The 15,178-nt window shown below is 38.1% G+C and overlaps 2 protein-coding genes across 5 annotated transcripts in view; one reads left to right on the top strand and one right to left on the bottom strand.

Moving 5' to 3' along the window:
* Positions 1–3,812, top strand: part of DUSP14 (dual specificity phosphatase 14) — a 38,191-nt gene extending 34,379 nt beyond the window's left edge. Inside the window, exon 2 of the transcript XR_008554845.1 lies at positions 3,747–3,812. The gene's annotated coding sequence lies outside the window, so the exon portion shown is untranslated. The remainder of the gene's footprint in view (positions 1–3,746) is intronic.
* The window catches only part of SYNRG (synergin gamma), a 55,563-nt gene that overhangs the window by 8,629 nt on the left and 31,756 nt on the right, over positions 1–15,178 (bottom strand). For all 4 annotated transcript variants that reach the window (XM_028157560.2, XM_054709825.1, XM_028157561.2 and 1 more), the window contains exons 15-19: positions 12,722–13,663; positions 3,320–3,913; positions 2,082–2,245; positions 1,223–1,276; positions 395–491 (exon numbers count right to left, since the gene is read on the bottom strand). In XM_028157560.2, coding sequence (XP_028013361.2) covers positions 395–491; positions 1,223–1,276; positions 2,082–2,245; positions 3,320–3,913; positions 12,722–13,663 — 1,851 coding nt within the window. The remainder of the gene's footprint in view (positions 1–394; positions 492–1,222; positions 1,277–2,081; positions 2,246–3,319; positions 3,914–12,721; positions 13,664–15,178) is intronic.

Raw genomic sequence — 15,178 nt, 5'->3', positions numbered from 1 at the left:
GGTGAAGGTGGCCAGGAAGTTAAGGAATCGGTGATGTTATTAAGGGGTAGAGAAAAGAATTGACAGAGCAAAGAGAGGCATTGACTGGAGACCCAATGATTTCGTTTTAATGTATCACCTTGTTCAGACTCTTTGATAAACCAGTTAACACAGATATAATTTTACATTGTTGCTATTATTTTATAACAAGGACTGGCAAGTGTGGCCATAGAGAACTTAAGTCAAATAGTCAAATAATCATTTCTGCCTATGACATATCTTATCTACAAATGCAGATGCTACTTAATAAAGTCATATGTAACTTGAGAGACCTAAACTAAACTAAACTAAATGTAAGGGAAAACTGGAAATATTTCAAAGTGTCATGATTTTGAATAAGTATAAAAGAACATACCTAATAAATATTCCATGCCTTGAGCTGACTGAATTACTTCTGTGCACACAGAACTACTACTGATTCCATTTAAGGTATCATTTGCTTTCTTAATGACCTACAAGAAATGAAATCACACCACCTTACATAATCAAGAAAAGTCATTGCAAATCAATTTACTATTAGTAGAAAACCCAAGCCAAGAGGTGTGAAAAAGCATGACTAACTGATGTATGTACATGACTATGCTAAAACAAACCTGAGAATTTCATTTTAACCTTGGAGAAAGAACCCTCCATTTCTTTGGAAGTGGAAAGATAGAGGTTCTTTAGCTAAAATATTAATTTAGGCAGAGTTAACGATATCAGTTTGTTATTTTTTAAAACATAGTGACAGATGAGGGCACAACTGACAAATGAGCCAGTGTCTGCTATTAAAAATGTAAAAGAAGTCTCACTTAAGATGTATGACGTTTTCCCAGCCAGTGTGGCTCAGTGATTGAGCATCAATCCATGAACCAGGAGGTCATGGTTCGATTCCCAGTCAGGACACATGCCCAGGGTGTGGACTCGATCCCCGGGAGGGGGGTACAGGGGGCAGCTGATTGATGATTCTCTCTCATCATTGATGTTTCTCTCTCTCTCCCCTTTCCTCTATCTGAAATCAATAAAAATATGTATTAAAAAAAAAAAGATGTATGACTTTCCACAGAGCTTCACTTTGCACAAGGCAATCAAGGTAGGGCTCTCTTTAACTTTGCCTTTGTCCATTCAAAAGAACTAAAGAGGAAGCAAGATGACACAGACAGAGCTTACAGATAGGTGAACACCACAAAAGTGCCATACTCACTTCCAGGGCACTCCCCAGGCACCTCTGCCATTCATATGCATATCTCTCATTCTCCTGTGAATTTCACAAAAAGAACTGAGTTAAAAGGGCAAGTCTGAAATTCTCTATAATTGTCAATCCAGAAGGCACCGGAAGATTTTCATTTTTTATTAAAATCACTCTAGTTCAAGCACAGTTTCTCTTACGAACCCACTAATGACTATTTTAAATTATTAATAAATGTAACTTCAAAGCACATGCCTTGTGGATCTGAGGAAAATGTTTTGTGACTGCTCCCCTCTGCAAATGTCGTCTCATTTTTCTAGTGACAGCATAAACTTCTTCACAGGTACTCACCACACAGCTGTCTAGTACAAGAGCCCATGTCAAATGACAGTTACAATTCTGTGTGAGTGTGAGTGTGTGTGTACATGCATACGTGCATGTATATGATGACAGGAGTCGGGGGAGAATGGTTAAGAGTTGGCTGAATGAGGAAGAAAGCATGGGAATAAGGTATAGGAAACAGAAGATTCATAACATTTCCCCCTTCTCCAATTTTGATGTTTTAACATTCACTAAAATGATAAAATCTAAGTGCTCAAAAAGAATTTCCTTAAACGTGTCCCTCCTTGTGCAGTCCTATGAATAATTTTGGTTTTCAGGTCACTACCTACTTTCAGTGCCTGCCATATCTGGGAGGTATTTTCATCCAGGGCTAATGTCACCATTCTCTCACTTTAGTTGCATATTTTACGTCTGGTACCTTGCGACTCTCTGCCCCTCGTGACACATATGAAAGCTGCAAGCCTTTTTTCTCGGGGCCCTCGGTGCTCAGCTGGTCCTTTACCTGGCCCCTGTGGGACACTACCCCGCTCACCTCCACCTCTCCTGTCAGATCTTTGTACTTGTCACGGATGACAGGCAGAGCGGGCTTCTCACTCAGAGTGTTGGAACGGTCTCTGAAAGGCTGCTCCAAAGCCGGAGAAGGAGAAGAACGGCTTATTTCTTTATCACCAAGGCTCAAACTCCTCTTGTGTGATCCTGGGAGAAGTAGATGGCACAGTTAAAGGTTTTGATGACTCAGCTTAGTGCAAGCCGAGGCTCTTGCTAACGTGACCCTCTTCTGCAGATGTTTATGTCATGAGACATTCAGAAATACCAACCTCATTCATTCTGTCTGGCAAACTACATGTTGAATCCTTTCCATTGTTCTCTCTTGCTTAGTTTCCCCACCTTTAATTTTCTCCACTACTCTTCCCTGATCTATCATAATTCTTGCATAAATTCTAAGTGCAGAATCATTGGAGCCTGGAGGCCTAAAGTGTCTTTCTAAATATCAGTGCGTCCGAGTTGTGCTGCTTTTCCAGTCCTTAGTTATGGAATTGCACCAATCTCCTTCATACTCTCTCAATCTAATGGAAATCAATGATCCCTTCTGTCAAGGTGGGCTCACAGCAGAAAGGGCAAACTCAAATGTCTTCAGAAAGCAGGCAAGGAAAGTAAATGACTAAGTCCGCTGCAGATAGGAAGTGCTGGGGACTGTGACACGGGAGAGAGCACACCCCATCAATTAAAGGGCTTAGTATTGCCAGATATTACTCTTTAAGAAAAGCTAGAAATCCAGATTGGGAAATCTCATGATTTTTACGTATTGGTAACTGTTTCGCACATTAGAAAAACCTTGTTTGTGAGTCAATAAAACAGGTCTGCAGACTGGATCCAGATCTACAGCTACCACATTGCAGCCTCTGGATTAAACGATACAGGATGTAGCCAGGGAACAAAAGCAAAGCTAACTTGCCCATGAGTGGATCAAATCCATTTCTCTGGTACTTTTAACCCAGTACACCTCTAAGCAAATAAGCTAATGAACAACAGGCTGTGTGTTTAGCCCAAAAAGCAGTTATCTGAGGGATACTGGTTTGACTTCAGGTCAGTCTCAGGGTAACTTTTCTTCTTCTTCTTTTTTTTTTTATAGCTATCTGTAATAGACTGATTTCAAACACTGGAAAATCTATATCCCGCTACACCAACTTTTTATCCTAAGAACATCTAACACCTCAGTGGGAAAAAAAACAACCACCACAATAAAAATCTATGTTGAAAGCTACTCACCTTGAACAGAAAGGTCAAAGGTTGCCAGTTCACTTTTGATCATTTCTTCACTGGATTTCATTTTGCTTTGTGAATTGGCCACTAAGAAATCAAATTTGCTGATTTTGGGCTTTTCACTTTGAAACTCTCCAAAGTCATCTGAACACTCTTTGGGGGTGTCGTGAGAAGTGCCACTGGAAGTAGGGCTTGGACATGGGGCCTCTTGGCTCCATTCAGCTGTAGGTAGGTCCTGTCTTGTGAAATCTTTATAGTCCCTGCTTTCATATTCCTTTTGCTCACTGGTCTGAGGAGTCGCATCTTTAAAATTGGCAAAAGCTGGGAAGGGAGTCTCTGGAAGAGCATCTTCACTTCCGAAGGTCGTGACTTTGGACAGGGATGTCATGGTGATGTTTTCAGAACTGCCAAATGAAGTCTCTTTCTTTTGTAGAACTGAGGCAGCTGAGGAGGATCTGCTTCCTGCTGAGAGGACAAATGGAGAGAGTTTTCTGCCCTGAGATGCATCATCCCTGTCTGACCAGTCATAGCTCGTAAGTGTGCTCACTGCAAAATTGCTACCGTAGGTTCCAAAAGCAGCATATTTTAAGTCCTCTATATCTGAAAGGGAAATAAGACCCCACAATTAGAGGCAAGCTCACGATTTAGGCAAAATGCCCTAAACTCTGCAGAAGCAAAATATCTAGCATATCTGATTAGTTTTATGCTATGCTGGAGTTAACTAAATTTAGAGCTTGTACTAAAATTAAAGGAGTTGAGCTGTAAAATCTGATCTTTAAAAACCCACATTAGCCTTGACTCGTCATTTATATTTAGTTACAAGGAGAAGTTTTCTTTGGATATAAAAACTACTAAAAAAAGATAGGCTCATCTACCAGTGTATATACTGTTTCATATGAGAATATGGCTATTTCATAAATAGTTCGTTTATAAACTTTAAAATGTATTTACAATAGTCCCTGCTTAAAGCATGCCTCTTTTTGCCTTGACTTCGTTGAAAAACATTCCTTTAAAACATGGACATATGAAATGTACATGACAAACTAATTAAAAATTGACAATTTCTCAAAACTAGAATGAAAATAATGTTACTTAACTTTTAATCAATTATTAGGAGTTTCTGTCTCAAGCCAGGCCAAATATGAGATTTTAATTGAACAGTTACTTACCTAGTTGTTATTTTGGTCAATATGGACGTCATTGCTGTGATGGCGTATGAGGAAAGAAAAATCAATCTAATCTACATTAGCTCCTAAAAAACAGAGGCAAGGGTCTGGGTCCAGGTGGGCTCCTGTTTCTCCTTCAACTATGTTCAGCCCCTCATTAAAAATAATAATAATAATAATAAAAAAGAAAGAAATGCTGGGGCAAAGGACTCATCTTAGATTCGTAGTGTATGTTTTAGTAATTTAAGTGGTACTATAAAACAGCAAAGAGAATGTAGGTTTTTAATTTAGACAGACCTGGGTTCGACTTCCAGCCCTGCCACCTATGACTTATGTGACACTAGGCAAGCTATTTCACGTTTTTTAACCTTCGTTTGTTATCTGTGAGATGAAAATACCATGGGCTTGGAAGAGATGTGTTGTGACAACTAATGATAATGTGTGTCAAGGAGCCAGGGCCTGGTAAGCAACACAAAATAGTGGCATTTGTACTGCACAGTGGCCACCAGCCTGAATTTGACATTTAGTTGCTACTTTAGGGCCTAAAATGCAATTATTTCAAAGCAAAAATGAAATGTCTACTCATCATTTTAGTGGTCTTACTAGGGAAACTTTCTTGTCCGTATTCAAAAGTCAAAACCTGCCAAGGCTGAGTAACACTGTACACGGAAGCATGTGGAGAAGCTACCTTTCAGCAGCACTGTCCATCAGCCTGGCTAACGTACGTTTAGCTCCATTTCAGTCACTATATACAAGGCCAGAAGGCCACACACAACACTCCCTCTCTGACAACCCAAACATGGTTTACAAAGAAAATGCTCAAGCCCTAACCCATTTTGCTCAGTGGATAGAGCACTGGACTGCGGACCAAAGGGTCCTGGGTTCAATTTCGGTCAAGGGCATGTACCACGGTTGTAGGCTCCTCCCTGGCCCGGGCCCTGGTCAGGACATGTGCAGGAGGCAACCAATCAATGTGTTTCTCTCACATAGATATTTCTGTCTCTCCCTCTCTCTTCCACTCTCCCTAAAATTCAGTGGAAAAAATATCCTTGGGTGAGGATTAAAAAATAAATAAATAAAAGAAATTGCTCAAAAGTTTTATGACTCAGATTTTCATAACTAAGTTAGGAGGTGAACCCACACTCGGTTATTTTGTCTTTGTTTCCCAGCAACACTGCGTAGTTTGCGTTAAGGGAGTCCTGACATTTCCATAGCTCTTCTAACAGTATACCCCACATCTGTCTCTTTAAACCATATTAGGAAAGGGTACTAAATTAAAAACAAAAATGAAACACCCTAGGTGTGTAAAAAGGCCAACCAGTAAAAGCATATAACATTCCCAAAACAACAGTGTATTTTAAAATTCTGTAGTATAGGTGGTTCTTTTCAAATATGGCTTATTAAACAGGAGGAAAAAAAAGATTCAGCTGAATAAATGAAAGAGACTTCAGGCAAAATGCTTTCTTAAGTCTCTGGCTGAGTCGTGTTCTGTTTTCCCCACTACTTAAAGGGACCAGAAGGTACCCTGATTCAAACAAGGTGAAATGCAATCAGGAGGCAGATGAAGTTAACACAAGACTTGTCTTGCAGGGGTACATTCAGAAGAATGTTTCACAATACGGATATTTTTATTATTAGACCTTACCAGAAAGTTCTTTGGGGAAGCTATATTATGTACTGCTCCTAGAATTTCATATATTAAAAGAGTAGCAATATTTCCAGAGACCAAAGATAAATGTAATGAAAAGGTAAGCTCTAGTTCAAACATCACAACCAAGTTTCCAAGGCAATAAAAATACCCTTTTGTGCAATTATGCAACAAGGTGTTTTTTGAAACAGAAATGATTGTAGGATAATCATGTAAAAGGAATTATAAGAACAGGGATTACCTTAGCTGAAAAAAGTATTTTTAAAATACTACCAGTCTTTAACAAATCTTATATTTTATACTTTAAAAAAAGAATGAAGAGTAAATATAAAGGATATACTAAAATCAAGCCTTGAGGTTGATTTTTAAATTTTCTTTTGCCTATAGCATAAAAAAATCATTTACTGAAGTGCAATTCATTTGCACACTGTATAAGTACTAAAACTGGTATTTCATAGGAAAGTGAAAACGCTGTATTCCTAAACCTTAGCATTTATAAACAACATAGTGAATATTAGTAATTTTCTAAGTAAATGAGGTAAATCAGGAAAAGTCCTTATTTCCCATGTTAATAGTTCTACACTTTCTAAGCAGTAAAATTCTGTTTATATGGTGGTCTTAAAAATATTAAAGATTCTGTAAGACCTACAACATAAGTGATGGAAGCTCTATTTGGAGAAATAATATGAAACAACCCACAGTTTATTATTTTGTAATCACCAAAGTTGCTACAGATGGGTTTTCAATTTGATAGCTGAATTCTACTAGCAAACATTGCAAGAGAAAAAGAAAACAGAGAATGGATGCGATAAAATGTGCAGAGAATCACTACTACATTTCCAATTCTATTGAAGAACTCTGAGGCTGTGCTAGGTTGAACTGCAATTGCACACAGATTAATAGGCCAAATTGTGTGCTTTAATACATGTATTTGTTTGCAACCAGGAATGTCCTATTACAAAGGCCAAAGGAATAAACTATACAATCTGCCTTTCATCCTGTATCTCAAATCATGACACGGATTTCTTGCTTATGCTAGTAAGTAACCCTACCAGTCTCTTCTATAACCTCCATTGAAATCCCTTCTAAACCAATGTTACACATGAAAACAAAGCATTTCTTGGAACAAAGAATGTGAGCTGCCACTACAGGACACAGACAGAAGGCCATACCAATTCCCATGGACGTTTTCTAAAGCTGTAAGCATACCCCCAGGTGATTAATAAGAGTTACGGGCTTTTGAGAAAGGGGTTTGGAAAAGAAGAAAGGAGATACCTGTGCAAATTCTACCATTCCCTAGTATTTTATATAGCAATAAAAATATTCAATGGTCTCAGGAAGAGTCTTGAAAAACTTAAAAATACCTTTTAATTTCCAATACTGATTTAATGCAAATTTCATTTACCAAAGCAAACCATGAAACATTTATACATTTCAACGTCTTCCCACCCTGGCCCTATTTTCTCTTGAGATCAGTCATATTCACATTCTCTGTTAATTCTAAAACCTGGTCTGACTATATCCTATTAACACTTATACCCTGATAGGTGTTGTTGAGGAAAACAGGAAAACGCTATGTAATTGCCCTCCAGTGTTTTCCAGTCGGCACAGAACCTCCCATTCTTTTGTACTGACTCATGGGCCAGCATTTTCCTTCCAAAACAACTTATCAAAAGTATTCAATTGATGGAAAAACAAAGCTACAAGCAGCTGTTTAAAAATAAAATGATTTGATTCTTTGAGTTATTTTAAGATTTAGCCCAGCTTCTTTGATATTGCCAGTGTCTTCTATATGTTCATTTGCTACTTTTAAAAATCAGTAGCAATTTTAATGTGAACAATAGAGTGATTGTAGAATATAAATACATTTGTATAATTTCTCAGGCACTGATGTATGAAGTCAAGCACTAACCACATCTTACTTAAACACATTAAGCGCCCAGTCAGTCACTAGTGACTGACACTATACTTTCCGTCCAGAAGACAAAACAGGCTGGGCGCTTAACGTGTTAACTTGGTATTGGAATAAACAAAACTATTTTTTGTTTGCCTGTTTAAATCTGTAGCACAGAGTTCTTTAACTCTTCATTGCAAGTTCATAATATTACATTATTAAAACTTCCTCCCTATAAGTAAATGTTACTCTGAACACATTAATTGTTCAATTTGTGAATGCGACCGTTTTACACACAATTATATTCAGTCATTTTCTCCAGCCTGCTTAGATACATGCAGAAATGTTTTAAAATAAAAGTCTCAGGTGGACCAATCTAGCATTAGATAATTCCATTGACAAAGGAATATCTTAGCCAAAGCTACCACAATACTGGTCTTATATATGGCACCAGGAAACCCTGGTATTATCACTCTAGATGGAGGCTACACCAAATCTCTTTCATTCAAATCATTTAGCAGTTCACTAGGTTCTGAAACCAAGTATTATTCAACTGTCTAAAGCATTTGCCCTGGAATACACAATATTTTAAATGGCAAACCCAGCTTTTCTTAAGAGTTAATCTAAAACCCAATATGCAACTTTTTTCCTTCTCAAATGGCATATTTCAGATAGTATAAGTGATCTGTTAAGAATTCTAATAAAAATCTTCATCTTCAATGGATTAATTTCCTTTCTGCCTCAATTTTAAAATATAACAAAGAACTAAAGCCTCAAATTGTAAGAAAAAAAGTTAAACCATAGAAACAACTCCCTTTGCCCCAAATTTTTATTGATCTTGGATTTTTTGATCTGAAAGCAATAATATTCCCAAGATTTTTTACTATTATTATACTCTAAAATGGGGAGTGGGGGAGCCCTGGCTGGGTGCTTAGTAGGTTGGAATGTCATCCCATCGTGCCAAGGTTGCAGGTTGAGCCTCAGCCAGGGGAAATCTACACTAACTACACTAATAAAAGAATAAGATGCAAACTGACCATACCTTCATGACGCCCACCAGCCAATCAGGAGTATGCAAATTAACCCAACAGAGATGGCGGGTTAATTTGCATACACAGGTGCCGTACAGCCAGGGGCAGGGTGGGACGCTTGGCGTTCTGCACCGCCCCAGCCACTCCGGGCCTCTGGGCCGTGTGGGAAGGCGGAAAGGTGGCTCTGGGTTGGAGCGAAAAGGCGGCTCTGGCCAGAGCGAAGGCGGTGCCGGCAGCCAGGGGAAGGAAGGCCCATTCTTGCACGAATCTTCGTGCATCGGGCCTCTAGTAAACAAATAAGTAAATAAGATGAAATAAATATTTTCCACATTTGGTCTGTTCTTGTTAATTTTTGTGGGTCTTTCTAGAATTCTTTTCTTAAAAATGGAAATGTTTGAAGTCTACTTTGAGGCATCCTCTAAAGTCGTTTTATGGACTAAGTAAAAAACAACTGAGAGCGGCTTCACAACACATTCTGAAGCTGGAAAGATGAAGTACTGTACAATTAGAGGATGAAGCACCCGATTTCAAACTCAGATCAAATCAGTCCTGGTATTAACACTGAACACTTTCCAGTATAGAGATTATCAATTTAAGTTAAATTTACGTTTACTGTGCTCAGAAGTCCATCTCAACACCATTTGATAATTTATTTTAAGTTAAATTTACTGATAATGTGTTCTTTTCCTCTGCCCCCTCACCTTCCCCTCTCCTCACAATGGAACTCCTACTGGAGACAGGCTCTGTGATCTTTACTAAGCAATAAAATCTACTCAGTTTCTTCACTAGAAGAAAGAAGTAAATTTCCTAATGTGTAAAATTGTGTTCAGTTTACACTTTAAATAATATTTAAAGTTATATTTTAATCCAGTGAGATGTTAAAAACTTTTATCAATGGAATTATAAGGGAAAAAGCTAAAATGCACCAATACTTTTCTAGAGAAAGGTGTTTGAGGAAACAAAACAAACGAAAGGGAAAACCCTCTAATCACAGGAGATGCTATTGCTTTAAACTTGATATGGACCAGGGATTTTTTTGGTCTAACCCTGAAAAAGTACAAATTACACACATCCCCACACTTTCAAAATATGCCAAAGAATTATTTATTAACATAGGACTTACAGATCACAAAAGAGAGTGGTACAGAGCTGGAAAATAAGTCATCAGAATAAGCATGCAGATCAGTATTTGCAGAGGAATATACCAAAGCAAGTTCGAAAAGGCACATTCACACAGAAAATGTCTATGAAAAAAGACGTCAGAAAAGCAGCCCAAAAAAAAAAAAAAAAAGGCGCTGATTAAAATACAAAGATTTTTAATGACAAAGAAGAGTTACTTTACAGGTAGGTAGGTAGGTAGGTAGGTAGGTAGCTACAGAAGTCTTGCTAACCCTTTGAGTGTCACAAATGAAGGTAAGCTCTTGCTGCCAACAAAACTAGATGATCTTAATGACTGCACGTCAAGATGCTTCAGTGCCAGAGAGATTAAATTTAGTGGGCAGACAAAAGCAGCCTACTTGAAATTATATGCAGCAAGGGCTCAAAGGGTTAAATGTAATAATATGCAGAGAAATCAGGCAATGTTATTAGCATTATCTACCTTCCATACAAAGAATTATAGCAAGAGTTAAAAGAGACAGTATCCCCTTCAGAGTTAAGTTAGGGTTTCTAAATAGGATTAAGGTCTAGAGATAGCAATCTGCTACATTTTATTCTCTCTTCATCAGCACACTTATAATTTCTCCAACAAGAAGTACCTTTAACCCTCAAACTAAGAGAGCAAGAGATACTGTGGTCAACATAAAAACCGAAGAAGTCCCTGTCATGTACCCTCCACAATACATTTATGCAGCAATTTTGCTCAACAACAATATAGTGCATTGGTCAGACATCAACCCCTTTTAACAACCGCTCTAAAGGGATACTGCTTCTTTCTGACAGGTTTACAGATCCAAAGGAAGAAACAATCTGCTTTTAAGAATATCTCAAACTGAAGAGACTTGGCTTGAACATTACAGGTTCCAAGCTGGGAATGTTCCAAACATACATAAAAGAACATGAGCACAGAATATTACTTTAACAGGTCAATCAGAACAAAGTAAAAAAAAAACAAAACAAAAAACCCAGCCTCCCCTCCCCAAATAAAATGGAAAAAAAAAAAAAAAAGACACCCCAAACCCAGATTAGACTCATGTCATAAAGACATCTAGCTTGGCACTGTGAAAGAATATAGATTCACTTTCAGAAAAATAGCTTCTAATTAATAATTCCAGAGTCCAGAAGGCTAGTTTACTTGTTATGAGATTTTTAAATAAAAATCAAATACTGTTGTTGAGAAAATGGAGCACTTTGCAATCAACTGCTGTGGCTCAAGCAGCTCATACAAAAAACAAACAAATTCACTGTATCAAACAAACAGTAGCAAAAAAAATATATAGGAAACTATCTGAGGAAAAGTACAAAAAAAGGAAGTAGACAGTCAGGGGCACAAGGAGTCTGAGGACAGACAACCCACTGCACTTGGAAAATACCCTGGCAAGTAGCAACGTGAAACACACAACGTCTCTGAAAACTTGCTCCTGCCTCAGCACCCTGTTTAAGGATACCTCCATTTCTAGCCAAAGGACAGAGGCAATTTTGTTTTCTGACTGCAAAAGTCATTAATACTTTACAATTTCTGCCTGGATCTGTAAACTTGGAAGTGTGTTATGTGTTCCTCCTAGTTAAAAAACAACAACAATGAACCCTTCATATGCATAATAAATTTTCTAGAATAATACAGTAATACTGAGATATCTCTCATTATTAAAGGCCACAAAATAGGTTTATCTTTCTATATATATCAAATAACAAAACAAAATAAAAACTAGGACACTTGGGAATCTAGTTTTTATGACAAGAAGTTAAACTAGAGAATAAACTGCTACATGTAAATTCATACAGAATTTTAAGAGGGCTCCCTTATAAGATATCCTCAAACATTTTATGAGAAAGTGAGAGGTTACCCCCCTATTCTATCATCTACAGACCTGTTACAATTTAATACTTCCAATAATAAAGTTTAACACTGAAAACTACCTGAAATCCACGAACTCACGTCCTCCTCTTTGCCAGACCCTGGCACAATGTACATCCATACACAAGCCCTTTCCCTCTTTTTCTCTTGTAGGGACCTGGCAAACTGCAGTACAACTGGCTACACATTCTTACTTTATTGACCTAACAAGAGTCAGTTTCTGTAAACCAAACAGAAAACTATACTGGCGGCTATTAAATATACTCAAGAGAAGAAAAAAGGAGAGGGAAACACTGGCCTCACTCACAGAAATAGAGGAACATTACTGGCACTGAAAAAATTTCTACAAAAATTTTGGCAATGTGGGGTTCATTTAGCAGTGGATTTTTATGTGCCTCTACCACCAAGTTGGTGTTAGATTTCAAAAATAAAAATATTTATTCAATCTAAGTTCCATAGTATTCATGGTATCCATTACACCCAAGTATCCATAGATTCAAATTTAACATTGCTTAAGGGGACTGGTAACTAAGAGGTTATTAGAAATTCATAAAGATTAAGAGCCAGAGACTTACTGTCTGTAAATCAACACCCACAGAACCATCTTTGAAATCTACATCACCATCACCAGAGCAATCTCACCAATTCCTCACCTGCAGCAGGAGGATGCTGGCCACTAACTGTTGGTAAATCCAAAGAGCTATCAGACATGACATGCTTAAGATCTCCTCCCACATCAGCCAGTTTCATGTCAAACTGAACAGAGAGTGCATCTTCAGAGTCCTCCTTGCCAACACTGCTGCCACCAATGGAAGGGAGATCCAAGGACTTCACGGAAGCAGAGTCTTCTTTGGTGTGTCTGAAAGCCACTGCTTTCTCTCCCAGGGATTTGTCTGAGTTCATGGAAGAAAATTTATTGGAGTGGAAGTCGGCAAAATCATCATCACTTTTTCCTGAAGGAGGGTTGTCTCTCAGTTCGTCACCTAGTCCAGATCCTTCTAGAGAAAGCTGTTTGAAGACATCGTATTTGGTAGACGCAGCAGCTGAGTTCTGTCCACTCTTCACTGTGTTGCTCGAGCTGCTGGTCAAAGGAACAGGACTAACTTCTTCTTTGAGGGCATCATATTTGTCATCTGTCTTTTGCTCAGATGAAACAGAGCTATTACTGAAAGCCATAAAATCTGCAAAGTCATCCTGCTCCCCAACAGATGCTGGACTAGAATATTCCCCAAAAAGGTTGAATTCTCCAAAATCGTCAGCCAAACTAGAAGATTTAGTTGATGCCAATGCTGCTGTGGCTGCAGCAGGTCCTGCCTGTGGTCGTGTAGAAACAGATGTTGATGTACTAAATGCGGCTGAAAAAGACAATGGTTTCTCGCCGCTGCAAGTAACTGAGGAAAACATATCTAAGTCTGCTAAGTTCAGAGGATGTTTCACTTGAGTTTGTTGTTTCTGTTGTATAGCTCCTGAGGGGAAGGCTGCTGGAAAAGTTTTGTCTTTTGTTGGTGGCTCTAGGGGTGATATACTACCGGCAGTCTTAAAATCGGTGAAACCATCATCAGTCCCTGCAGATCTGAATTCTGCAAAGTTTTCTCCTGAAAGAAAACAAAAACAACAGCGAAATAAGAAAGAGCTGAAAACAATATGATTCACAGCATATTAAATGGCAAGCATACTTTGCTGGCTGGCATGGCTCGGTGGTTGAGCATTGACCTATGAACCAGGAGGTCATGGTTCGATTCCTGGTCAGGGCACATGCCTGGGTTGTGGGTTCCATCCCCCAGTGTGGGGTATGCAGGAGGCAACCAATCAATGATTCTCACTCATCACTGATGTTTCTATTTCTCTCCCCCTCTCCCTTCTTCTCTGAAATCAATAAAAATATATATTTTTAAATACGACAAGCATACTTTTATAAAGTTTTCCCTTACTGGACTGACATAATTTAACTACAGTTTAAACCATACCAAATATTCTTTTAGGAACTACATATTTGTATCCACATTGAAGACTAGTGATATAAAAATCAAAATCAAACCAAGAGCACCAAATAGTATTATTTTCATTTGCTCCCTGTAATGTGAGAAGTCTCCTGGTGCCAGATCCTTCAGTTGGCCAAAAGCACTGCTTGCAGAACTTTTTCTCACTATGGATAGCCAGCAAAGGGTACAATAGAATAAAAAAGTCGTTGCTGGCCCTAGCTGGTTTGGCTCAGTGGATAGAGTGTCGGCCTGCGGACTGAAGGGTCCCAGGTTTGATTCAGGTCAAGGGCACATGCCTGGGTTGTGGGCTCCATCCACAGTGGGGGGTGTGCAGGAGGCAGCTGATCAATGATTCTCTCTCATCACTGATGTTTCTCTCTCTCTTCCTCTCCCGTCCTTTCTGAAATCAATAAAAATATATATATTTTTAAAAAAATTGTTGCTGAAGAGAGTTATATTAAAATATTGCCTTTAAATATAAAATGTGTTACATGGTGATCAATCAGGAAAAGTATATCACAGGTACCAATGGAATATTATGAAAAAACAACAACAAAAAAACCTGCATCTAAACTTAGGATGTACACCACTTTGTTTAACTTGACATAGTAGGTGGTCTTGCTCCAGTATATGGAAGCATTAATTTAAAGGCAACTCTGATGAAAATTTTTGAAAAAGTATCTACTTATTTGCAAAGCATTCTGGCCCAGGGCACACTATAAAGCAGCTTCTCCCTATACTGTCTACAAATCCAAACCAGGCAGTACTTGGGTTTTTCTTGAAATCAGTCATCTCACTGAACACTTATTTATTAAAATTCAAAGGGATTTGAATATGCACTAACTCTATTATTAAAACTTTCCAAGGATATGATTTAAACTTATACTGTGCTACTCTGAGGATGGGCTTCTGACAGAATTTTTTAGTCAGAGAAAATAGGTGCTAATGTATTTCTCATAAATATTTAAGTAGACTCAGTTAAGATACTGATAAAAATCTGGAGCCATGATTCTTACTAGGTTTTCTATTCTTTATTATCATAGTAATGTTATCACTCATAGGTATGAGGTTGGGATGCAAATGATCTTAGTTTTCTAATGGTGTCTGAAGGTCTTCCAAAAAATCCAC

The sequence above is a fragment of the Eptesicus fuscus genome, chromosome 20 (assembly GCF_027574615.1).
Source record: "Eptesicus fuscus isolate TK198812 chromosome 20, DD_ASM_mEF_20220401, whole genome shotgun sequence".
NCBI lineage: Eukaryota > Metazoa > Chordata > Mammalia > Chiroptera > Vespertilionidae > Eptesicus > Eptesicus fuscus.
Note: the sequence above shows the minus strand (reverse complement) of the source record. Positions and strands in the feature narration are given on the sequence as shown.